The sequence below is a fragment of the Trachurus trachurus genome, assembly GCF_905171665.1.
Source record: "Trachurus trachurus genome assembly, chromosome: 23".
Lineage (NCBI taxonomy): Eukaryota > Metazoa > Chordata > Actinopteri > Carangiformes > Carangidae > Trachurus > Trachurus trachurus.
In genome coordinates, this window is record NC_139912.1 from 9989865 (window position 1) to 10016124 (window position 26260).

Sequence of the window (26260 nt, forward strand, 5' to 3'; positions counted from 1 at the left end):
AGTGATCTACTCAATATGTTTGTTTATTCAGTATTTCTGTTTTTAGTGGCCTTCAGCAGATACAATTTCCCAACAGCTTAAGCTTTCACTTTTATTTACAAGCTCCATATTTTTTTTGTGCTTGAAAAATAATCTTTGTCAACTACAACACATTTTTCAACTTCTTATATTTACCAGATTAATACAACTCCCCAGACACTTTTGCAGAGATTGCATTGGGTTAGAGGCCAGTGAAGGCAGCAGCTAACCCAGAGTTGACATTAAGAGTTTGGCTCATTTGAGAATTAATGTTCATCTATGTTTATTAAGGGACATTAGTTCTTCCAGCAGAATCATTGCTCCTGCTAATTTATTTAGAGCAAAGCCTTTCCTGCCAAATTGTGATTCTGTGAGGTTGGTGCGAACTCAGCCTTTGGTGATGCGATGCATCCAGATGGGTCATTTTCCACGAGTTCAAATGTCAGCATCCTAATGTGCAGCTGTGATCTTAGCCACCTCCTCGTTAGTGTAACAAGAAGAAATACTGAAATAATGACTTGACGAATTTGCATTTTGCTGGTTTTCTTTAGTTTCAATAATTCTAGGTACAAATTAAATTCTTCGCTTTGGCTTGTGATCACATTTGAATATAATGCACAAAAGCAAGTCCCAGTTAGTTCAACCCGCTTTAATTAAATTAGACTGCAGGATCAAATCCCCATTTCTGTGTCCACCAACAATAACTTCTTCACTATCTCAGACCTACAATGGAACGTACCCGCGGTCGGAATAGGAGCTTACAGAAAAAAATACTCTGGGGTGGTGAAATGTTAAGAAGCAGGATTACACTGAAAACTGAAAAGGAATTACACGTTTCTATATATTCTGGACAATGCCTACCTAATTAAACTTGAATTCTGGCTCTCGGGAGTGTCGTCTACCAACCAGTAATTCTTGAAGTGAGTTGTTATACCACAGTGTTTTTTTTAAAACTTATTTTAAGGCTGAACCTGCTTTTTCACACCCTCCTTTGTGTATTCAAAACAGTAAATTGTCTTTATGGTAGAATAATGAGCAAGTACAGCAGAAAAGCCAGATGCTCAAATTAAACTATGAGCAGCAGTTAAGACTATTGTGGGTCTGCATTCATTCAAATAATCTGAGTGATAAAACAGAAGATGAGCTGTATGTGGACACTGCTGGTCCAGTGGGAACACTGATGGCGGACTCAGATCACAGACACTAAGTCCAGCACCTCGTACTTTATTAACGTTATGGGGCTTGAGGACGTTCAAATATAATGGCTGGGATAGAAAAGTTCACAGATGGCTCACTGGAATAATACTGATGAGATTGAAAAGGCAAACACCTCTCGTGAGTATTATGCATTTGAATCCCACATCGGCATTATCTAAGCTGGTTTAATTAAAATATTAATTGACAAAGATTAGCAACAACCATGCGGACCCGCCTGTTTGAAGCATTAAGAACGGTGTTAGGGCTTTCAGGAAAATCATTTCTCATAATTGAGATGCAAATTCATGCAGTAATGTGCTTCTACATACAGTCCATGGGAAATTAGCTTGACATAGATAGATAGATAGATAGATAGATAGATAGATAGATAGATAGATAGATAGATAGATAGATAGATAGATAGATAGAACTTTATTACAGTAGCCTTTCCTGACAGTCTGTACAAGTACACTAACTAATGCAAACTTTAGCCTGCATTAAAATGTTGTATTTAACTAGCATTGAAAATGCATACTTAGCTAACTTGAGCTAGCATTAAAATGTTTGCCATCTTTAGCAAGAAATGAGACATGTTAGACATCCGCAATCAGTATCAAAGTGTAAACTAACTTTAGCTGTGTAGCCAAAGGTCACCATTTCTGAATGACAGGAATTTTGATTATACAAATGTAATTTTTTAAAATCACAAAACGTGAGTTGCAGGATTTCTAGATAAAGATACAAACTTTTTAAGTTGACTTTAATTAAAACACCACCAAAACATTTCTCAGTTAATCCCTAATTAAACAAGAATACTTTTAAAAAATTTATAATCTCATTTAAATTCTCATTTCTTTTGTGTAATTTAAAACTAACAGTTAGTATGTGTCTAATATAATGAGCTGCCAGACGGTGGCCCAAACCCTTTCCTGTGTTCATCCTCACATTAGATTGTATTTTCCGGCGTATTCTGGTCATGACAGTGAAACTACAGGGGGTTTGATGATTCACATGTTTGAGCTCTTGTTGCTGAGACTTACATTCAGTGACTAAGATGACAAATACATGGCAAGCTGAGGCTTTATACAACTCAACAGGCCTGACAGAAACATGCATTGCATAGCAAGATCCTGGTTTGAATCCACAGCCGACTGAATTGTCAGAATAGTGGAATACGTGAGATGATGAACACTAAAAAAGACACATGCACAAAGAGCTCACATGCTGGGGGTGGGGATGTAGTTTGCACTGTTGGACTTGATTGTTCACAGTAGGTAGACCAATATGAAATGTAACAACAATTTAATCTGAAAAAAATTGTTTATGCAGGTTGGAGAAAAGAAGAATAAGAGACACATGAGGGGAGCTCGGTGACTTGCTCAACTCTTTGTGATACACAAGGGAGGCAGTTTGAATCACCTCTGATCTGCACAGCTGTGTGTTACCATTGTGTGTGTCGTCGTAACATGACGATGTGCAGAAACGCTCTTGAAGTCACTCGGGGATGGAGCGGATGGCATCCTCCTTAAAAAGCTGTTTCAGGGTAGATTTCACCTCTGATGGTGGAAAAGTTATGTCGATAAAACACAATGTACTGCAAGTCGACAAAATGGCACGTTACGTATTACTGCACAGGTTGAAAAAGGCAAAGAGATTACACGCAACATGCACCAAATATAGTATATACACATTAAGAAGAAGGGAGCACAGAAAGGACTAAAAACTGCAACCACAACTACACACACTGGCACTCTGCAGAAACTAATTAGGGGAAAAAAAACAACTTTTTGGGCTAATGGCTGCTATTTCTAACTTACTTGTTTGTAGAAATGTTTTTTAATTGTCAGCCAGCTTTGGCTTTTCTCTTCCACTGCAATATTTCCAAATGATTTCAAGTGTCTCCTGTTAATGCTGCCGAGCTCTCTGTGTCTCTGTAACCTGGAGCTGCTGCAGAGTCCATTCATTCAGTCGAACATACTGATTCTGACCTTGTTTCCATTGAGCTCTCTTAGTCTTTCAAATGCAAGAGATGTTTTAGTGAAACAGATTCTTGTGGAAAAACACATCTGTAGTTTAAAAGGACATGTTGCTGCTGAGCTCGAGCTTCTTGATTTGTAATACAACCATTAAAACTATAATCTCATTACTGCTAAATCCTATACCATGACTTTCCATGTTGACATTTATTTATTTTAAGTAAGAGATGCTTTTTACAGTAAAGAGGAGACATTAAATTAAAGTTGTTTTGAAATGCCAGTTTGAAATGTCACATTCTGACACTTAGATTTAGATCAACTAATCAAAGACAAAAAGGTTGCACCAAAAAAAAAACACACGACACGTTTGGTTGAGATTCACAACAGCCAATGATGAAGGTCAGTTATAAAACCAACACTTGAGTGAATTACACAGTGGGAAAAAAAGAAAATGAAAAAAAATGAAAAAAAGCCACGTTTGAACCGCTGATAAGCAGCGAAACCTGTGATGAATCATTTAACCCAGAGTCATTTCATTCTAATGCTTCAATGGCATTTTATTTTCTTCCATTAACATTTTTTTAAGTTGTACAGTAAAACATCCAAATGCTGCACAACACCATCTGTTCATATCCATTAAATGTCACACACATTTCTGTGTGTGCGGCCAACTGACACCATTAAAGGCCTTTGTGCAGGTCTGTCCCTCTGACACAACTCTCAAATCTGGTTTATGCTATACATAAAAACCACGTGTGATATATAATCAGTAAATCCAAGCTCGGTCAACGTCCCCGCAGTGTTAACGTTTCCCGCTAAATTGTAAGTCACACCCAGTTAGTCACGTTTTAGCCTTTGGATTTATTGTTAGCTGTAGTGTTGTTGTGGTTTTTTGCAAGAAAAGGTGTCCATGTCACTCAGCCCCCGGGTAACACAAAACCACTCTCCTCAGTAAATACATCTGTCATTCCCAAACTCTGGTTCACTGAAACACTGCTCAGCTTGACAGCAGCAGCTAAAACATACATTAATACAATCACATTCTTTTAGTGAAAGTCTAGAGGAGGATTTAAAGGTTGACAGCCTACAGTAATCCTGCACTCAGTCCTAGGATACTCTGTTAACATCCTTTTATGACGATGTGTTAGCTTAACAGTGGGATGATTCTTTTTTCTACTTCCATAAATCTGTGTGGGAATGTTGGCCTGAATTTTTTCCCTCACTTTTTTCCCCTCCAAAAAAACTGATATTATAGCTTATTATTATAACGAGAGTGACAAAACCCAACGTTTCAATAGTTTGAATGTTTGGAGTGATGACAAAATAAAGTATACTCACAACAAGACAATCTGCCTTATAATAAAACAACTTAACACAGGTTACCTGGTGTAAATAAACTCAAGTAAACTGACAAATCAGCTCCAAGCTTTTGCCTTTTTTGTAATTTTTTTTTATACAGAGCTCAGACAAGAGAAATCCACTCAGACAGGATCAAACCCTTAAAATCATAAGTCGATCCTGGAGGAGCTGAGTGGATGTGCGCTGGCCGGCTGTGCGACCGTGGCTGGGAACCGTGGCAGCTGAAGCAGGTACGCTCTGGACACAGACTGCACCGGTGGAGGACTGAGGGCAGGCTGTGAGCGGGTGTTACGGAGAGATAAGGGAAGACAAGGGAGCCATGCAGTATTTTTTTGAGGGGGACGGCATGAAATTAAGAGGCATGAACAGTAAATTAACTATTCAGAAGAGCAGATTGACATTATAAATGGAATAAAATTAACTTTGTCTGGCTCTCTTTACCCCCTCAAATATCACTTCATTTAAGCCCTTGTAAAAGAAAATCCTGCTTTGGAATGAACCAGCAAATATTTTATACAAGTTTGGCTTCTTCTTCTTTCTTTTTTTTTTTAATCTTAAAATGAAAGAAAACAATAAAATCCAAGGCAGAGAAGCGTGATAGAAAAGTAAAAACACAGTTTGACAACTCACATCTCTTTGCCCAGTGGTGCGTTCACTGACAGTAAAGAGAAACTGTACACATAGAAAACATATGCCTTTTAAAAGCATTTTTTCTTTTTCCCGTCTCAGTTACTGGGATTCTTTCGTTCTCTTCTTAAACCTCTCAGAGGAGAAACACGACTTGGATTCATGACAGAAACATATTTCCTCTCTGTTCGCAACAAATTGAGTTTTTTTAATTATTTATTTTTATTTGAATTTTCCTCTTTCCGGGGCTGCCTCGTAGCCGCACTGGTGGTGACACATGTAAACACGTGGATAGATTACAGAAAAACACCATTTGCCTGATTGAATAAAGGACCTCTGTGATGGGCGCTTTTCTCTTACAAATCCTTCACAAGGCAACATTTCATGGTCTAATTGTTGTTGACACAGCTTTGATTTGGCTGCCTCCGACGCCGTGGAGGGCCCCCCCGAATAATCGACATTTCTAAGCAAACAATTTGCTGACAACGGCTCTCTGTAATCTGCCTGTTACGTCTGCTGGGCGTTGTTTCAACTATGACAGCTTTACAAGCAGAGCGGGAGATGAAACCAGAAGGCTTTAGCTTACAACTCCAACAGACAACCACTTTTCATATCTCCTATCATCACTTTCTCTCCCTTCCTCTTCTCCTTCTTTGGGCCCAGTCTCTCTCTAATCAGCTCGGAGAGGGAGAAGCAATGAGGCAGAGAGGGAAGGAGGGAGGGAGGGAGGGAGGGAGGGAGACGGGTGGAGGGAAAGTGTAGGAGACGATGGATAGTTTGTGACAAAAAAAGACAGAGGAAGGACATAGATCTAGAAGACAAAGTCGTCTCAGCCAGTCCATGAGTCAGCTGACAGGACAGACAGGATTCTTAATTGCCCTTAGAGCATATTTCTTATTCCAACCTCTGGTAATTGGACATGAACACTGGTGATAAATTACTGGAGCCATCTTTGATTTGGTGGCTCTGAGTGCTGTGTGGCACCTGGAATTAAGACTGGCATCGGGTGGGAAGGGATGCTGGCAACACTTTCTTCTTCTTCTTTAGTTTTAACCCATCTCACTTGAAATTCCCCACATATATTTAACAGCTACTATGTGCTGTAGTAGAACGCTCACTCATGAATAGTCATTTCTGCCTCTGGTTTGCTGTGATCATGCAAAACCTACAGTGTGTCATCTATCAACCACACAGGAAGTCATGAAAAATAGAAATGCTCCTGCCATGTCTAATTGAAAAACATGTCTTGAAGGCTGGAGCTGTTTTTTAAAAACACAATTTGAATGTTAAGTAGGTGCATTTCTATCTTGGTTAGCCTCTTTCGGGGTAGTTTGCAATAACAACCTCTGGTCACTTCTTCAGAGTGTTTAATTTCAAGAGGAAAACATCCAGGCGCTTCTTTGTTCCCCAGTTGCAGATGTTTTTCATTTTTAACTCCAACTGAAAATAAATTGCTTTTTTTTCCCGGCCAACACTTACACACACTATATATATATACACTGTACTTTAAACAGCTATCTTTCTACATTTGTTGTATGACTTGTCCACATATTTGCACCTTCGCTTGTTGAGTAAATCTAACATCAGATTAAACAAGTAAAAAACAAGGCCTGACTGGTTTTAAGGGTCTTTTGGGGGCCAATATCAGGAGTTAAAATGACAATTAATCAGTAGATATTCCTCATGTTTATATAAACACACAGTTTTTGCAGTGATCCATTAAATATGATTCAAACCCTTGTGACAGATGTGACAATAGCTTTTATTATTCAAAAATCAAATGGACTGCAGTCAAATCTTGGAAAATGTAAATAAGTTTGAATGAATGAATATACAGTAGTTGAATGAATAATGACACGCCTCCTTTCACAATCCCCCAGCAGTCCTACAGTGTTGAGTGGAGCAAACCTGCAATAAATGAGAGAACCACAAACTAAATGAACTTCAAACTACATTCAACCTGTTTGTAGTCGTTCACCTGCAAAGTTTGAAGGCACAAAAAAAAGCGATCAGTCGGCTCTTATCTGCCAGAGCTCAGACTGATACTGATATGTCTGAGATCAGCTGATTAAATCAGTCGGGCCCTAAAAAAATAACTTTTCAGAAGGTGAAATTTTAATTAGCTGAGAAGTCAATGTCGTCCGTACTCTCCCAACACCACGGCAACAACACACTTTCTGATCATGGCTCTTGTGAGCTCGGCTCCAGTTCCCTGTGTACTTTGTATTAGCGGTTTCCTGCTGGGGCCCGGCCTGTCGTGGCCCCTCAAAGGCTGTGGGGGGGTGAGGTGGGGGGCCACCGCCTGCCTGTGAATGCTAAAAATCTATTAACAGTTCATTTAAACGTGACTAACACTTTTTGACTGCGGAGACTAGGATGCCGTCGATTTTGAGGAAATGAGCTGCTCGTGTGATTTATTGCAGACTCGCCACTGTGGATACAGTACGGCGCTTCATGCACCGAGCTGTCATTCAGAATACCTTTAAACTGATGGGCGTCCATTGTGGCTGTACAGTACGTCTCAGACGGATGTGCCACTTCCACGTCAACAAGACGGTGAGTCACAAAAAACCATGTAAATGCCTCTTGCATCACAGTGACCTTGATGATACAACAAACTCCTGAATGGCTGCAGGCTACAGTACAGCAGCGTCGTTTCCTGTGACGGCCGTGTCCTCTTTAGCTTCCACCGCTCAGTTTCATGAAGTTTACTTTAAAACATATAAGCGATTATATGAGGAGGCAACGATGTGGTTTATGTCAGATTTGGCAGAGCACCGGAACTCTGAGCTTAAACAGTCATTTATTTATATGGCAGGTCATATCAAATGTTTATGAGCACTTCATTACAGCTGTTTTTTTGTTTTTTTAACCATAACATGGAAGATACGGCTGCAGAGGCTGGTGAGTACGCCCAAGAGCACAACTCAAAACTAGAGCTACGGTGCATTTAAATCCACGCCAGCTGAACAAATATAAAGAAACATGCAGTATCTTGCTGCATATTTAATGTAATTCTACACTTAGCAAACCCATTAAAGTAATGTTACAGAACATCCTCACTAAAGGATTAAGCCCACTTAGACGTATATTAGGTATTCACCCCCACATTTCCCATTTTAACTCATCTACCTTAAATTAAACCATCTAAAACATATAGTTTGGGATCACTTCTTCCTGCATTAAAAAGAAAAAAACACAAATATAGATTTGATATTAGCAGATCAGATATAAAGGATTTTATACCACATGAATAAATTAGTCAAAGTTTTTCTCAAACTTCTATTGAGATTCATGTTTTATTTTGTTTCTAAGCACTGAGATCACAAAAGCACTCTTCTAACTAACCCCCTGAAAAAGAAAAAAAACAAAACACATCACCTTATGTAAATTCAGATGTTTTCCTTCTGCACCACTCGCATCTTTTAATGAATGGAAATGGTCTGTTTGACACTATTGTTTGGTACAAACAGATAAGCTGAACTACTTTGAATTCATGATAAAATTTTAAATGAATTAAAGGTGAGGCTGACCTTCACCTGTTCAAGTTCACAACTGTGGCAGACTTCTAAACATCATCTGCATTGCTAATTTCAAATTCTTACCAAAAAAAAAAGAAAAAAAATCTGAGTATTATGCATCACAGGAGACAAAAGCTTTTATCTGTGTGAGTGCTTTCTCTTTTATTGTGGAACGAATCAAACATCAAAACTCAGGATTTTACTTGACCTCAGCCTGTCAGACTTTGTTCCACCGACTGTCAATCAATTTGAAAATAAAGACAAAAAAAACCCCTCTAATATATTTGTCAATGTTCTTTAGAAATAAATGGCAACAAAACACTTTTTACTTTGCTTATTTTTATTCAGCAGATTTTTAATAGAATGCAAAGGTCCATTATGTGGAAATAAATTCAAACACTGTTTTCGCTATGGCATACATAGACAGAAGAGAAGAGAATGCCAGAGACAGGATCATAACCATTATTAGAATGTAAACTTTACAGAAGAAGAAGATCAATGATAAAATGCCACATGACTGTGTCCATATTTACTGGTCATAAAAGTGACAGTGAATAAACGACAAAACACTCCCCACAAAAACATCCGCAAATGTCATCACCACACCGATATACACCAAGACAAAAATAAACTCCTTTTTTTTGTTGTTTTTGTTGTTTTGTTTTGTCTGTGTGGCTCCACCTACAGTATTTCTCTAAAATAAATCAATTTACACTTTTCAACATATCCTCACATTTACATGAAAGTCATTAGGGAAGCATTTGTCTGCAATTAATGGAGTGATCTCCACCCAAAACACCCAAGCAGTGAGAGTCAGAGAGCGAGGAACACGATTGGCTGAACCACATATCTAAGTATGGTAATTATCATTCAACACAGGAAATCTGCAGGAAGGGTAACATGGTATAAAACAAAAAAACAAAACAAAAAAACAGATTGGCAATAGTGCAGGCTGCTTTAAACTGGCAGTGGCCCGTTGGGGAAAATAAAGGATGAATGGATATTGATTCTTGCAAGATTCACTTTATTTTTTTCTTTTCGCATTGCTAGCATGCTCTATTTGGAGATACAGTGGCTAGCTGGATTAAAAAAAACAAAACAACAATGATAAAGGTATACACAAAAGAGAAGTCAGGACCGGAGGGATAAAATGTCAAAAAGGAAGAGTGAGTCAATGCTTGTCGTTTAGTTATTCATCATTTCTCGATTTTGTCTTCTGTCCAATGCGTCACTCGCCGTCCACGTTGGTCTTTGGAATGGTGTTGATTGGATGGTCGGTTTTTTTATAATTTTTTTCTCATCTTCTCCTTTTTTTCCCCATTTTTAACGGCTGTAACCGAACTCATCAGCGTCGTCCGCGCGGAAGTCTCCGTAACGCCAAATGTTGAGCTAAATGGGAACATGGAGACATATTTTAGTGACCGCAATGAAACAAATAACCATAAAAAGCTATAACATTTCCAACTGCTTTTAATAGGGCCGCAGTAATTTCTCTAGCACATTACATGTTAAATGATCAAGAGCGAAAAGAGGAGAGAAAATGCAATGTTGACGGAGACATCACAGAGCAAAGGCTGCTGCTGCATCATCACCATCATCATCACTGTTAAATCCAACTCTTTGTGCCTCCCCATTCAGACTGGAGGCTCAGTCTCTCAAACACCACCCAGTCTATTACTTCTCCTGTTCCATTACATTCACGCTCCCGCGTCGCCTCATAAACCGTCACATGCATTTCCCTGCTAAATGTTGCCTTTATCACAATAGGATTGGCAAAGTGTGTGTGTGTGTGTAGCTTGGAGCAGCTTCCAGTTTGGTATGGGTTATTTAAATGTGATAGAAATTGTGCAGTTTGAGGGGTGTTTGTGTGTGAATGTGTGTGTGTGTGTGTGCGAGGGTCTGTGTCTGTGTGGGATGTTTCTTTTCTGGCTCTCAGAGGCACGAGCGCTCAGCTGTTAATGCTGTGATTCATAGCTAATTAGTGACTGTGCTAATTAGCACTAGTTATTAGGATGAATGAATGAATGAAGCCATTTGTACGTATTGTCATTTCCCGTCTCTCACTCCGCTGCCTTTTTTTCTCTCCCCTCCCTGAAAACATGCTCGTAACTCTGATTGCGATTAGAGTCGGTTCCACCTCTGACTGGCTCTTTGTCTAACTTCGCTGTACAACCACGAACTAACTGAAAAAAAAATAAAAACGGTGCTGGAGGGGCGGCTTGTGAGAGGATTTGGAGACATGAAGCTTGACATTTACATGAGTAAAAACAAAATAGGATCCAACAGACTGTGCAGGCTCAAGGGTTCCTGTGAAAAGCACATTGGATTTGTACAAACATGTCGCTGCCATTGTCTAAAAAAGAAAATTCAAAAGAGATCCACACTTTGCTGACAGGAACCAACACTCTGGAGTTAGATTTAGACAATTATTATTAATTGTTAAATTAAAAAGGAAGTTTTAATTACTTGCTAAAACATCTGGGTGCAATAGTTTTCATCTCGTTTGTGTAGCTATTTGTTGGGACTATTCAACACAGTTTGACACTCACAGGCACGTCAGCCTGTGCTAATGTGTGGCCCATTATTGTGTTTATGGTAGTTTTGGGACAACTACAGAGTAATAAGCTATATTAGGATCATAGTAGGATAGATTAATTGTAGTGTGTGTGTTTACACAAAAAAGGCTTTTAATACAGACTCACAGGATGATTGAATGATTCTTTCTGGCACCTATGACCAGGTCCCTTCATGGACTACGGTACAGTATGTACTAAGATTGTGCAGTGTGATGTGATGATATGTATTGTGTTATGATAGAAAAACATCTATCTTTAATTTTTTCATCATTATCTCATTGTAACTTAAACAAAGTTGAAATACGTTAGCCTACATAAAGTTTTGTAGGCCTTACCTGTAGGCAAATGCACTTCAATATTAAGAATAAATGAGTTTGTGTCTGTTTAAAGAGTAAATTTAAACTTAAAAAGTTCAATGTTTGTACATTACGCCTCCATTCATTATTTGTTTGAAAACTTTTTTTGGTTTTTTAAATTTCACATTAATTTTTTACTTCTTTAAATGCTTAACTGCACATTTCCCCAAAGGTTATGAACAAAGAGAGAAAAGTTCTCTAAATATTAGTATATTTTTCAGGTATATAAATCACACTGTAATAAGAAATAATCTCATGTGCTGATTTTATATAAACTATGAATTAATTTTTATTTAGAGAAAATGTGCTGCATCATGACCTGGGTGCTTTACTGGGATCAGCTAACTGTCTCATCTCTGTCCTGTGTGTCACATGCTGCCTCCTGTTCATTCTTATCTTCTTCTTTTCCCATTCCCTCTTCACATTTTCACACACACACACACACCCCTCCCTCCCCACCCCCCCCATTTTTCACAGTATGGACCTGCACAGACTGTGGGCACCAATCCATATGGGACAATAGTGACTGCCAATGTAATGTGTCACATCTTGAGAGAAAGAGAGAGAGAGGGAGGGAGAAAGAAAGAGCAGAGAGGACCGACACTTTCTCTTTGGTAGTTGTTGTTGTAGAAAAGTAATTAGTGTTGTAATGTATTCTTGTTTTGGCAACATTAGATTTCTCACACACAAACCAGAGTTATTAGGAGGAGGAGGCGGCGACAGAAGCTGAAGAAAAGACAGAAAAAGATGGTTGGCTGGAATGGAGAGACTCACCCTGGCACTCTTGGCAGATTCTTGAGTGTTCAGGTACTCTGTCACCTAGGGCAGAAAAAGACGAGTCATTAGCATATCACATCACATCACTGTCACACATCGGATTTTGAAGGATTAAGGCGAATCAATGCATTCTTTCAACCTGCTCTGCCCCTGGAGATATTTCTTTTACCTGCTTACATGGAAATTTCACAAGTTTTTTTTTTTCTTTTTCTTTTCTTGTTTCCTTTTCGCACAAAGTTCACGTTTTCTCAGAAGGACACCGTGCTCAACCTTCAAGCCAGTGTGGATGCGAGGAACACGGTGTGCTCTGAACGTCAACACGATGGAGATTAACACACACAGACACAGAGTGGTTATGTCACCGCGGGGAAGGAGGGACCCGCAAACAGGGGAGCGAAGCATACGGAGAGGCCGACGCCATGTCACGGCTCGGAGTTTGGGGGTCACCGGTTTATCCACAGAGGGACGGCCGTCGCTCCTGTGATGTCGTCATGTTACAACTGTCAGTCTCCTCCCGCCTGCCAACACCTCGCCGCTTTGACACTCGGGTGCATTTGCAGATCGTACCTGTGCTTTGTGTTGTAAAGCAGAGCTCCGTGGTTCAGTGTGGTGGTGGGAGTCAGCCAGAGAGTAAACAGATTAATTATTCATTTAATGAGGAATAAAAAAAAGGCACCGCTCTTCAATTCAATGTCAGAACATAATGAAAAATGCTTCTCACAACTTCCCCAAAGCCAGAGTTGACAGTTGACATCTTAAAAGCTTGTTTTTTTTGTTTCGCAAGTGACAGTACAAACCCCAACGAACAATCAGCATGTAATTAAGAAGATTAAGACGATGAGGAAGAGCAGCAGATCCTCACAATGGAGACGCTGGTGCCAGTTGTTTGAGTTTTTTAAAAATTCTGCTTGAAAAGTGAGAGAATAAATTAATCATTTAGCAAAATAGCTCCAGCTCCCGTCTGGTCTCTGACCAGGAGCTGGTGGTGGTTGATGTTGATAAACCTTCACTAGATGACTTAGATGAGAGAGGAGCAGTTTATAACTTTGTGAAACTTGTAGGTCCATTGATATGTTCAGCACAAGTTACAAAAACTTGGCAGAACATACAAACAAATGCACTAGAACATTAAGTATGAATGAGTTTGATTTGTGTTGTGTGTCAGTATAAACTGCCTGTAGTCAGAAATATTTCAAAACTCAGTGTGAAAATATTCATAGATGACATGCTGATGTCCCTCAGGGTTGATGTCCTGTGAAATGTGATTTTATTTTAAGTCTTAAACTTTACAGACAAACTGGTCACTTGTGTTGTGGGCCAATGTGATAAACGCCTCTCTCACAATCAGCTGCATCAGCCACTTTAAATTCTATTATTTGTCCAATATAAATGTGTCTGTCTGTCTCGGTGGACACAGAGAAGTGGACATTATGGAGAGGAAATAAAACAGTTTGAGAGAGAGGAGGAGGAAGCCGATGTGCCGTGTTGAGCATATTGACTGTTTCTGCTAGAACAGCCATTTAGCCTCATTGAATGAACCGGTGATGAGTCATAGGGCAGTGGGGGACGGGGGGGTGGGGGGTGGGGGCAGAGTGAGAGAGGCCACGTTTGGTCAGATGGGTTCAGTGTGAGTGGACGTTTAGGCCTTGGAAAAAATTCGGGCAACAGACCCAGAGAGAGTGGAGCTGTCCTCCAACAAAACACAGTCATCAACACACACACACACAGGTTTGTTTGACCCTGAACAACTCACACTTTGTCTGTGAAGGATGAAATTACGGCTCCGTCAGATTTAGACAACAGAGTTTGAACCTGAGTAAAGTCGACTGGATTCTGATTAAAGGGAATTATCAACATGACAGGAAAAGGAAAACTCCTCTGAAGAACTATCAGCAGAAGTCAAGAAGGAGACTTCACTAAAAAAGTGTCATTGTGAGAACACAATGGATTCAATTGTGCACCACAGTTTGTAGCTTATTATAGCAGCAGATGAGCTGGCTTTCACACTCAGAAGGACACACACACACACACACACACACCAGAACGAGGATGCCAGATGTTAAAACTGTCGAGTGTGGATTGGGCTCTAGAGTTTAATTGCTTAGCTAGCTTGTGCACATAGGTTGATTAGATTGCTACGCTGCACACGCCACCGCCAAGACAACACAACCTGCAGCTGGATCGCACAAGTCACTGTATATTAGCGAGTGCGTGTGTGGCTGCGGGAAGTGCAGCGGTTGCACAAGTCATCCATCAAAGCCAACTAACAAAAAATTTAAAAAAAAGGAGAGATTTTTTGGAAGGAGCTGGGATGTGGCATCTTGGTCCCATCAGGCAGATGTCACCATATGGAGGAGCCCACCAACGATATTTCACCGACACAAAAGGCCACTGATGCCATTTGGGCTTCGTGGTGGAGCGGCCAGTTCAGTTCCCACGGCGGCTTCAACTCCTCTTCCTGCAGAGCTGCAGTCGGTAAAGTCAAGAGGGAGGGCGGCTAAACTGAAGCCGAATAGAGTTTCACATCTGCCAAAGTAGATTTGGCAAAATTCAATCGCGAAACAGGAAAATACATTTACAGGAAAAACTCTTACACTTTAAAGAAAATATATTCCATCTGCACTTTTCCTCCCCCCCAAAAAAACTCTACACAGCTGACAGTCAAGAGCACTACAGCACAATATGCTCAGATGACGGCTGCCGCGCTGGAACCATCACGGTGAGACTCTTTGTGCTCTGGCTGGAGGGGAGGGGGGGGGGGGGGGGGGGGGGGCTCTCCTGGCTCGCCCTCGTCTTTCACTGTTCTGCTCACTTGAGCTCGGTGTAACACAACAGCCAATCAGTGCGCAGCTGAACACCGATGATGATGATGATGATGATGGCTGCCTTTTAGCCGTTTCTGAACAGCACGCGTCGTATCCTGTCACCAGATCTGGTCTTTTCATGGGTTTCTCTATCGGCTCCAGTGGCGAAGCAGAATGGCTCATTTACAAAACAAACAGGAGTTAAAAGTCGTGCGGCGATGACTTGGAGTGGTAAAGGAGAAGAATGTTTCACTTCAGGGGGAAACAAGTGTAATTAAACACAGAGGGAGGAGGCTGAGGGTGGGGTGGTGGGGGGTGGGGACGACGACGGAGGTGTGATGATCCATCAAAGCGGAGAGGCCGAGGAGGAAGTTTATGTCTGTTTGGTTGTTCAGGTGAGAAGACGCAGAGAGGAGAGTGTGATGGTAATGACTGAAGGGGAAAAGGAAAAGAAAATTCAGTGTTCGGAGGGGGGGTGGCAGAAGGCAGCGGGTGACAGCGTGCTTGTCTGGATGACCCTACAGAGCTCCCATATGTCAGACAGATGCCATGTTTGGTGAGCAGTGGCCGCGGACGCTGGCAGTGAGCAGAGACTTTGTGCCGATCGGCTAAAAGAGGAACGTCGTGTGCGGAGGAGTGCGTGTGATCATTTCGTATCCTCAGTTAACTCCAAACTAAGCATCCAAACTATATTAATATGAGAAAAGTTCTGTTACAGAGGTCGATTTTCTTTTAATTTCACACCACCAGTATACATCTGAGTGAATTCACAGCGTTTTGAGGCAAGAAAACAACTCGTCTGATGCTCCACGCACATTCAAGAAAAAGATGATTTAGCCAGAGGCTGTGAGGGCATATCTGATGCACCTTTTATGTTAAATTGATAATATAAGCAAATCAACAAACTGCAAGCAGCTCTTCAATTAAATAAGATTTCACCCATTTAAAATAGTAAAACAAAAATTGAAAATCAATGAGTAGCAGTCAATGTTGAGATTGTGGCAGGTTGTCACAGATAAATCGATGTGTAGGGAAACGCTACAAGTCGATTTGAAGTCACAGAGGCAACTTTCTAGTGTGAGTGTGCTGCTTCTGGTGAGATGAACAACAGGTGGTGTGGGTCTGGTGTTTTGGCACAAGTCTGTGCGTCTGTCTAGCTGTGAATCTGTCTGCCCGAGAGTGAGAGCCCGCGCGTTTCCCTATGCTGGCCGCCGTGCCGTGCCCAGGTGGCGTTCTGGTACGCGTGGTGTGAAAGTGATGGATCTGAGCGAGAGCTAGCGTTGCAGCTTTCCGACAGGTTGTGCGCGTCTGGTGCGTAGGTGAGCTGCCACTTTTTTCTTTCTCTTTTTTTCCCCCTCTCTGTTTTTTAAAGATATCGAGCAACGCCGCAAAGTGCAACCAGGTTTTGGAGGGAGTGCATATGAAAAGCAAGTGACTAATCAAAGTTTCAGCAGTGGCAATGCTCTCTTGGTCCTCGTCGCCGCCGAGATGGGATGTCGAGCGACGTGGAATCCGCTCGAGTGGAAAAAGGGGAACAATGAGGCTTGTCCTCCGCGCATGTTGAGCTTTACTCATTAACAGCAATGACGATCAGACACACAGCCTCAGACAACAGCATTCAAACTCCAACCAGAAAACAAACTGCCACTAACTCCCTTTTGTCACCGTCTCTTTGTTGTTGCGTTGCTTTTGTTTTTTTTTCACCCTGCTCTCTCAATCCTCATTACATCTCCTTTCATTCTCCTTCCACCTGCCATCTCTCTCTCCTTTTGACTGCACCTAAAGCAGAAAACTGCACAAGACAGGTTGTCTTCAGAGCGGCTGCCGCAACACAAAGCCTTTTATGTCTGTAACTCACACCATTTCAGTTTGAGTGTATTTGGCTGAGCTGCGGATTGTAGTCCTAAGAGACATCCCTCATTCAACATACCACTGCATGAATACTGCATGGAAAGCAGAGAGGGGGCTGGCTAAGGTTTGGGTAAAGTCTCTTCAGGCTTATGCACGAGTGGTTTGATAGAGAGAGGCTGTTCGCACATCCACACAGGGTAGCCAGGTGGAGAATCCTCTAAAGCCTGTCCTGTGTGTCTGAGGGACAAAGGAATTACTGTGTGTTTAAGTCAATGTGGGATATAAAGACTGACGATGAATTGGCTTATGTTCAAAAAGGTTTTTTATTAAAATATAAGTCAACAAATCATCTAAAAAAAGGTAATAGCCGAGTTTAAAAAGTACAAAAATCCAGGTTTCTTGTATTCAATAACTCGTGTCAGCACCTGGTTTGAATAGACTTCCTTTTATTCTCTTTATCTAGCACTAGTGAAAATCCCTGTATGTGCTGTCATTGCTGCATGAGAACCTTGTTTACTGTAAACTGAAGCAATCGCTTTGTTTTCCCATGAGAGGAGACAACAACAACATCTGTTCATCCCTCTCTTAAATCCGACCATTTCTCCGCGAAAGCAGGAATACGTCAAAAAGCTGCGATCCCTCCACGTACGTCATGTGTACGAGTGTCACTGTCCCTATCTGAGGTAAACTGGGATTACGCCCTGTTGCATGCTGGTCCCCCCTCCGCCCGCCCCCCGGCATGACTGTCGGAGGAGATCAGGCACTTCGGCGGGAACGTGGCGTGACAAGCCCACCAGCATGGGCTCGTTGAGTTAAGGAGGACACACACATGTAAAACATGTACACACACACATAATGAACACAAGAACTAATAATGGACAGCGGAGAGAAAATTCTCCACTTCTCTCCCAGAGGCACAGGAAAGAAAACGGGTCTTATGTAAACCCTAGTATCATACAAGTACGTCACACACACATTTATATTTATAAAGGCTGTGTAAAGAGTTGCTCTCCTTTTCCCCCCAGTATCTCTTCTGCGTGGTCACACAACTCGAAATAATGTCAGTTTGAACAACCTGGTGCTTCCACTGCCCAGCTGTCTGTCAGTCCTCCATGCCCCCGGCCCCCCGGGGTGAGTGGGAGGGACGATACAATGTGACTCTGTGTGTGTGTGTGTGTGTACATCTGCAGAGGATGAAATTGCGTTTGGGAAGTGGCGAGTGTCAGCTAGGACCCGTCAGAAGGGTCGGTCCTCAGAGCGGCGGCAGCAGGGGAGGCCACCGCCTGCGTGAGTGTGTGTGAGAGTGTGAGTGCAGTGAAGTCAATAACAGGGAAGCAGAAAATGTCCATTAAAAGGTCCCATCTCCAACTCCACTTGTAAATGAGGTATTGAGCCATTGGTGAGTAGCGGTCATGCTGTCACACACCCGTGAAGCTCAGTGGGTGTGTGTTTAGATGTGCCCTGTGGTGATTTTTAGGGGGAGGTGGTGGGGGGTTCTTGATGAGCTGTGACAGGCCGGCGTTGGGGTTGAACAGGGAGGGCAGTGACCTAAAAGTCAGTCAGATACGGCTAAAGGCCATTCAGAGATGACACGGTGCAGGAATTGGAGATTGCGGAGGTGGCGATGGAAACCTGACAGAAAACCTCTACTTCCTATTTCCTTTTAGAGCTACAGCAATTAATCTAACAAAAATTGATTATTAAACTAATCGTCAACTATTTTGATAATTGAATAATCGGTTTGAGAAGTTTAAAAAAAAAAAGTCAAAATTCTCTGATTTCTGCTTCTTAAATTATATATAATATTTCTGGTTTCTTTGTTCCTTTTTGACAATAAACTGAGTCTCTCTTTGGTTTGTGGACAAAACAAGAGATTTGATGACGTCATCTTATGATTTGAGAAACACTGACGTATTTCAACATTTTTTAACATTTATTTGACCAAACAACTAATCGATTAATCGTTTAAATAATCAACAGTTTAATCGATAATGAAAATAATCGTTAGTTGCAGCCCTGTTTCCTTTTTTTTTTCTTCATCGTCATTTTCGTCCTCCATCAGATTTTCTATTTCTGTGCTGCACTGTTTTCCCCTTCTCTACATTTCAGACCAAGAGTTATAAGTTCATGAGGGACCCCCTCCCCCAACCCTCCCCCGCACATGTACTATGTTTGTCCTCTCTGCCTGGGGGACAGCCCATAAGCAGCAACAGCCCCGCTACTACATGAAACATAGTTTGCCCTGGAGGCCTCATTTTGTTTGTGTGGACCTGCTGTACAGACACACCAACGCTCCCATGGGGCAAATCGTCAGTGTCCAGACCGGCTCCGTAACGGTGCGGGGGCAGAGAGGGGGCCAGATCACATGCACCACCTCGCCATGGCGCTCTGGATGTGTAGCAAACAGCACAATTGTACTTTGATAAATGGAACAGCCCATCCCTGGAGGCATCCTGTGTGTGTGTGAGAGCCTCCTTCCTGATTTCCTGTATGGATTCTCCACATGCCGCTGTAGGTGTGCCTGCACCACTCAGCACGCCATTTCATCTTCATCTACGGATTCCAACCCCCATTAACACAATCACTGTGCGATGCAACTGCTGCGCTATTAACTACTCGGGAGGTGTGTGCATGTAGGGGGGGGGGGCTCTAACCGCAAGCTGTAAGAAAAACCACATCTCCCATGAGGCAATTGTGAAAAGACACGGATAAATAAAAATTCCAGTATTTCATGTGAGCCGCCACTTAAAGGCTTCTCCTGGTGGCGGCTCAGAGCTACTTAAGAGTCCTCCACGCTACGTTCATACGTGGAAAACAAGGCCTCGGTGTGAATACAGAGAGAGAAAGGATAAAAGAAGAAATAAAACTACATTTCTCAAGGGGCCAGTGGGTAATTAAAGATTCCAGGACTCTCATCTGTAGCTTTCACTCTCAGGGAGCCACCTTGCAGCTGTTTTCCCCACAGTCTCTCTTCAGCTTTCACACACACATTCACGCTGTACTGTAACATTTTAATAAAGATCTTCGGTGTGTCTTCACAAACATTTGTCTAAGGTGTGTGAAGTCTATTTCTGTACTGAAATACTTTCAGCAGGGAGCATATCGGAGAATTGGCCAAAGTCAATACAGCAATCGCTGGTGGTGATTGATAATAATTGTGCTGGCAAGGGAGTGACAGACCCTTTGCGTGTTTGTAATTGACTTGTAATTAGCAAACGGGAGATTATAAGCTTGTAACGCTAATGAACTTTGGGGGCTAGCACCGATGTCACTTAGCCGAGGTGACTGGGTGAGACGGTTAGCACCCGGTGGCCTGCCAGGGTCTGAATCAGTCATGTTGTTGGAGGCTGCTGACAGGAAACAGTGGGGGAAAGCAGCAGAGCACAGAGGAGTGTGCGCCTCCAACTGCACAGCCATCCTCCAGTTAAACTGCCATGACAGACTCATTTCAGCTGCATCTGCAACGCAAAAATACCACATCTGGGTTTGAGGTTCTGCGCGTTGGTCAGAGACCGCTGCCTCGGGCGCTCACGACTCGCGTCTCCACTCAGGTAGAAATAAAAAGAAATATTAGGGCTTCTAGTTTTCTGTGAAGCTTACTACCTCTATCAAATATGACCCAACAGAAATGCAGCTCCACTGTATGGCGTCGCTTAAAAATCATTTTAACAAAAGGCATGACTTTTGAGTTCACGGGGCAGAATTGGCTGACGCAAGTTACAAATAATTGCAGGTAACAGCGTTTAAATCACAGCTCATTATGAGGCCAACACCGGGTCTGATCTGAGCGCCTCTCCACTTTAATACCTGGGGATTATTGTTCATCATGACATAGCACTGAAAGACAAAATGCAAATTAGCACATGCAAAAGCCAAACAAGCCGCCTCCCCATCGCTGTCTAAACAGTGCTGAAGCTCATATCGGATAACGTGAATAGCACAGACAAGAGCAGAGGACGGAGGGAAGGAGTGTGAGCGAGTGAATCTCTCTGAAGGAAAAAAAAAGTAATAACGACAAGTACGGTGAGCGAGTGATGTGCAGAAGGCGTAGAAATGGAGGAGCAAGAGGAACGGAGAGTACGGGAGCAAGTAAACAAGAAAGAGGTGATGAAGAGGGGAGCACTGAAAGATAAGAGGCGGTAGGACGGAGAGCAGAAGATATTGAGTGATCTTGGGAAAGTGGTAAAGATGGGGGAGGATGTACGGAAGAAATCAGAACCCCAAAGAACAATGAGTGGAGAGAGACTTTAAGAGGAACGAAGGACGAGAAAGAAGTCCGTTAGTGAGTGTCGTCGTGCCAAAGTGGCAACCTGCCATTCTTACAGTGGATAGTTGATGGTGCCAGGACAATTTAAGGCCCATATAAAGATGGCTTAGTGCGTCTACTCTGCAGTCAGCGTGAGAGAGTCTCGGGTCAGAAAACTAAATGTGGTGTTTTGTGCACAGAGAACCCGACAGGAACTCTGGCAAATATCCTCCAGAGTTTCTCCCAGACTGTTGAGCTTTGCTTAACGGCTCATTTACGATGTGGAGACGATCATAACATGTACAACTGGATGTACCTCACAGTCAGGGTGCAGCATTACTGTGACTTAGGGAACAAAAGGTGAAACAAAAGACCTACAAGCTCACACGTACAGTGCTTCTGTGCTACAAGGTAATTTCCACAGAAACAGAAACAGTTCTCGAGCTCTGTATCCAAATATAAAATTGTCTGAGTGGTGACAAATTTCAGGAGGAAAGAGCAGACAGACGAAATCTACGGGGGAGAAAAATATGGCTGAGAGAGAATAAAACAAAGGCTTCTCAGGCTGGAAAAGGAAATTGGTAGCACTCAGCTCGGCCTGAAACACTGCAGCTACTGTACATGAGGTAAAGTACATCGTGTCCCCTCGGAGCCGGCGATAAAGTAATGATATCACTCACTGATGATAATCTAAATATCAAAGCCTCATAAACAACACATGCAGAAGGACAACACATGATATGCCAGATGTATGACAGATTAAACTTTATACTGTGACATTAAAGCTGTTGGTGTCGGTGCACTGCAGCGTGCGAGCAGCCTCGACATGTGTGGTGGATAAACTGTACGTAATATAAACTGGGTTATCAGTTTATTGGGAACAACGAGCTCAAACTAACAACAGTGCTGCTATAAATCCTCCTGCTGAACTGTATTATATCAAAACAACACAAATAATAGCAATGTGTGTTAACATAATGCAGCAGTGGCTAAAAGGACCGTACAGATGAATTAAAACCTCTTTAACACAGTTTCTAATAAAAACTGCACATTGAGGCCTTATGAAAGGGGGATTTATTATGGGATTTGTTTTATTACACTGCATTAGTTTTAGTTCAGCGTCCCTCATAAACAGATGACTGAATGTATATGATCCACTCTCTGTATGTTTGGGTCAATTCCAGACCACAGGACAAAATGTCATTGTTGCTTTAATCCACTGCTCTGCTGTCCATCCACACCTCCAGGTCAGTGTCAGCCTCCCCTCACCGACTACACTACATCACTCGTACTGTAATTTGGCTTAGTGTTGGTCCACCCACCTCCCACTTCCTGTGTTTCCTGTGCCTCCCTCTTAATACCCCACTGCCCTTCAGGCACCAACCAGCAGCTGGCATACCATTATCTTTTTGCCTTTACTTTCGCAGTGACTGTTTATCCTTTGGCATGATATTGCCGTATAGCTGCAACAATAGCCATCCAGTCCATATGGTGCATATGCATAGTGGGCATCTATAAGTGAGGGGTTTAAGGCTAAAATGCGCTTGGGGAGAAGAAAAAAAGAGAAAAACCCCAAATGGATGAATATCCCTCTCTGCTCTCCTTCTCTAGGGACAATGCTATTCTCAAAGACTGGTGTTAACCTTCAGTGCACTTATGAATGACTATTGATAGTCGCTGAAGTGCCAGTGAACATTACAGCCCATCTGTTATGCAATGCTTAGCACTACAGATTACAATGACCATGTTCCAATCCCCTGGAATGGATAATGAATAAAGAATAGAGCTAAAATGGAGCAGATAGGAAGGACAAAAGTCACTCTACAAGGAGGCTGATAGTCTGGATGAGTGAAAAGGGAGAGCGGAGGCGAGAAAGAGAGCGGAGTGTGTGCTGGTTCGGATACTCCACTATCAGAAGCTCAAGGGTAACTCTGTGGAAGATGAAAAGAATTGGGGGCACGGATCCAGAGGTCAACAAAAGGCTGCATCTTTGAGCGTTTTTGGTTCCATTGCTCCCGAAAAGATAATGTTTGCTGTTGTCGCACTGGCAGCAGCTGGAGTACCGCTCATAAATATTTGAGCCAGAAATGCACCTTGCAAACAAATGATTCTAGGTCAACTCCAGTAGATCACAGGGAAAAAAGAAAAAACTAGGATGCAGCAAATTAAGAGATTAATTTGTAAATGCCTTCATCCAAAACAAGCAAAAATCCAATAGCGGATATCAAACAGGAACAGATAAGACTGAAAGTAAAATGAATCACAATAGTTTTGACTATTTCCCTGTTTATTCCAAGGCAATTAAACTAATCTGTGCTTGATTTCCTCAATTCACTGATTGTTCTGTCCAAGGTGACGTCTTTAAATGTCTTGTTTTGTCTAACCAACAATCCAAAACCCAAACACATTGAATTTACTTCACAGAGGAAACAGAAACAATTTAAAAAGCTGCAATTAGAGAATATTGGTGATTTGGACTGTCAGAATAGTTACAGGTTGATTTCCCTTGATTAACCACTCAATAGCAAGTCAATAATGAACCAAATTATATCAACTGCAAGAGATCTATCAGGCCTAATGAAGCCCATAGAGGAACCGCAGTAGCAGCACCTTTCTATGAATCAAGAGAAGTAGAATTTCCTCCATCCAGAGGTGTGAAAGTGGACGAACAACACTTTGGTTTGCTCGTACTGTCTGAAATATGGAGGATCTGAGCCCTGGCTTTGAACTGGGAAACAGGTGGAATCGACAAGGAAACGTGCTGCAGAACTTACTTCACCACACTCTTGTAAGAACATTGGCAACCCTGCTGCTTGTTAAATTTCCTCCAAATCAAAATATTTGTCTGTAGCCAGTGAGGAGGAAGCAAGTGGTGGAGAGACACAGCTGCTGAATACTAATGAGGAACCATTGGATCCAACAAAACCTGGATCTGTGCAGTCTATAAGCCTATTAGTTGTATGGGCTGGGAGGTTTTAATCACTGTCCATTACCCGGACACTGCATTATGCTCCCTGGCTACTCTTTAGAGGTCAGAGGTCAAAACACTCTCGCTGTGATGCACAGTGAGGTATTGACGGGAGCAGCTTTTATTGGTACTGTGCAAAAAAAACAACGAGTTAGTAACTACATGCGAGAGAATAAATTGTGTGCAATAACGCACTCCTCCCACCACCTTCTAATTTGTATAAATATACATTTCGATATGTTTATAAATAATTACACTGGTGGACACATTCCTCCATTCCTTTGTGTGTTTCAATTTTTAAATAAACAGCAGAGTGACTAATATCGGGGATGTGCGGAAGCGGTAATTGCAGAAGAAATAAATATTCTCCATTTTTCTTTATCTTTCAAGTACAGAGTGGCTTTGAGTCTGCTGGGCGAATTAGCATAATGAGAGGGAAGTAAATGAGCAACGCTTCATGGTTTGACAAAATGGCCGCCATCGGAGGGAAATTGTAGCGTTGTGTAAATGTATACAGTGGGGCTGTGAATTGACAAGCGAGGAGAGGTATTATATCTCGCGTAGCACAGTGTTCACAGAACAGAACCCACAGGCATGTGGTGGTGTAATACAAGTTTTCATGTATCAAAAAAAAAAATCTATACATGACAAACGGCGAGATGGAAGTGGGTGGGTGGAGGCACGCAGGCGTGGACGCGGTAATTATTGGACTGTCGGAAAGCCACGGGCGGCTCGTGGACCTTTCTACGTCAAATAATCCACAAGGGGACCATTTGCAAATAAAAATGCTAAACACACTCAAGTTAAATAGCACCTGCTCGCTTCTGATCAACTGTCTTTTGTCACCGTCTGTTCTGAGCGGCGGTGGCACAAATATTGACCCATACTGCGCATTTTGACAACACCGTGAGCCGCCGAATAACAAGCAAGACACAGGTGGTGACAAATGATACCGGAGGAGATGGATGGTCCGATGGGCTGAGGCAACAAACAACGCCCGGAGCGGGGCTGGAAATATGAATCTAAAATTTACCAAAAGCGACAGTCTGACCTGCTCAATAAACTCAACCTTCCTCACACCGACCCCGCCACCTTTAACGCACCTGCTTGTACAACAACAAGTCACATCTCACCCGCGGTACGAGCCAGGAATCGCTGTCGGTCAGCACTGTTTTTCCAAATGTTGGAACTGGTGCCAAACAGAAAGTCGAATCTGTTGTTGTTCCGCAGGTTTTGGTGATATAATTAACCACGACTGCCCGCTCCACAGTCCCAGTGAGACCAGAGTGTGTCAGTAATTGGGACAGAGGAAGAGAAACAACACCAGACGCCTCATAATCAAGCTAGACTTCAATTTTAGCCTGAGCTGGAGACTTGAAATAACCGTGCTCTCCGTCTGTCCCTTCTTTGTTTTCTTTTTACACTCACCATCTTCTGCAGGTACTTTTCCTTGCGGACGTCCACCATGACCAAACCCTCCTTGACCAGGTTGAGGCCCACGTCGTCCTTGGTGTCGCCGAACTGTATCGTGACGTGTGGGCAGGTGGCACCGGAGTACTCCACGTTCAACAGGCACTGGGTGTTGTGGATGTCCCGAACCACGCAGTCCACCACGTCCGCACGGGCGTCCTCCTGCAGAGATAGAGGTTGATTAGCAGGTGGGATTAGGAGGAAGAAAGAGGAGGTGAGAGGAGGAGAAGGAAGAGGTGCGGGGGGGGGGGGGGGGGGGGGGGGGGGGGGGGGAGAAGAAGGTGAGGAGATAATGGAAAAGAGGGAGAAGGTGGGAGGGAGGGAAAGCATGAGGAAGAAAGGTGAAAGGGATAATTAGTATGTTATCACTGATGACTCCTAAACAGACGCGCGCACACACACACACACACACACACACACACTTGCAATGCAGAGGCTGATAAAAAACACACACACCCTCCATATGCATGAACCCAACTGTGATTGGATTTCTGTTGGAGGTAAAAACCTTTAA

At 42.4% G+C, this 26260-nt stretch overlaps 1 protein-coding gene across 2 annotated transcripts in view; it reads right to left on the reverse strand.

Moving 5' to 3' along the window:
• Nucleotides 1-9020: 9020 nt before the first annotated feature.
• snd1 (staphylococcal nuclease and tudor domain containing 1) overlaps nucleotides 9021-26260 on the reverse strand; it is a 180920-nt gene continuing 163680 nt past the window's right edge. For both annotated transcript variants that reach the window (XM_083999700.1, XM_083999699.1), the window contains exons 22-24: nucleotides 25705-25908; nucleotides 12405-12449; nucleotides 9021-10087 (exon numbers count right to left, since the gene is read on the reverse strand). In XM_083999700.1, the coding sequence (XP_083855826.1) occupies nucleotides 10022-10087; nucleotides 12405-12449; nucleotides 25705-25908 (315 nt within the window). In that variant the 3' untranslated portion in view covers nucleotides 9021-10021. The remainder of the gene's footprint in view (nucleotides 10088-12404; nucleotides 12450-25704; nucleotides 25909-26260) is intronic.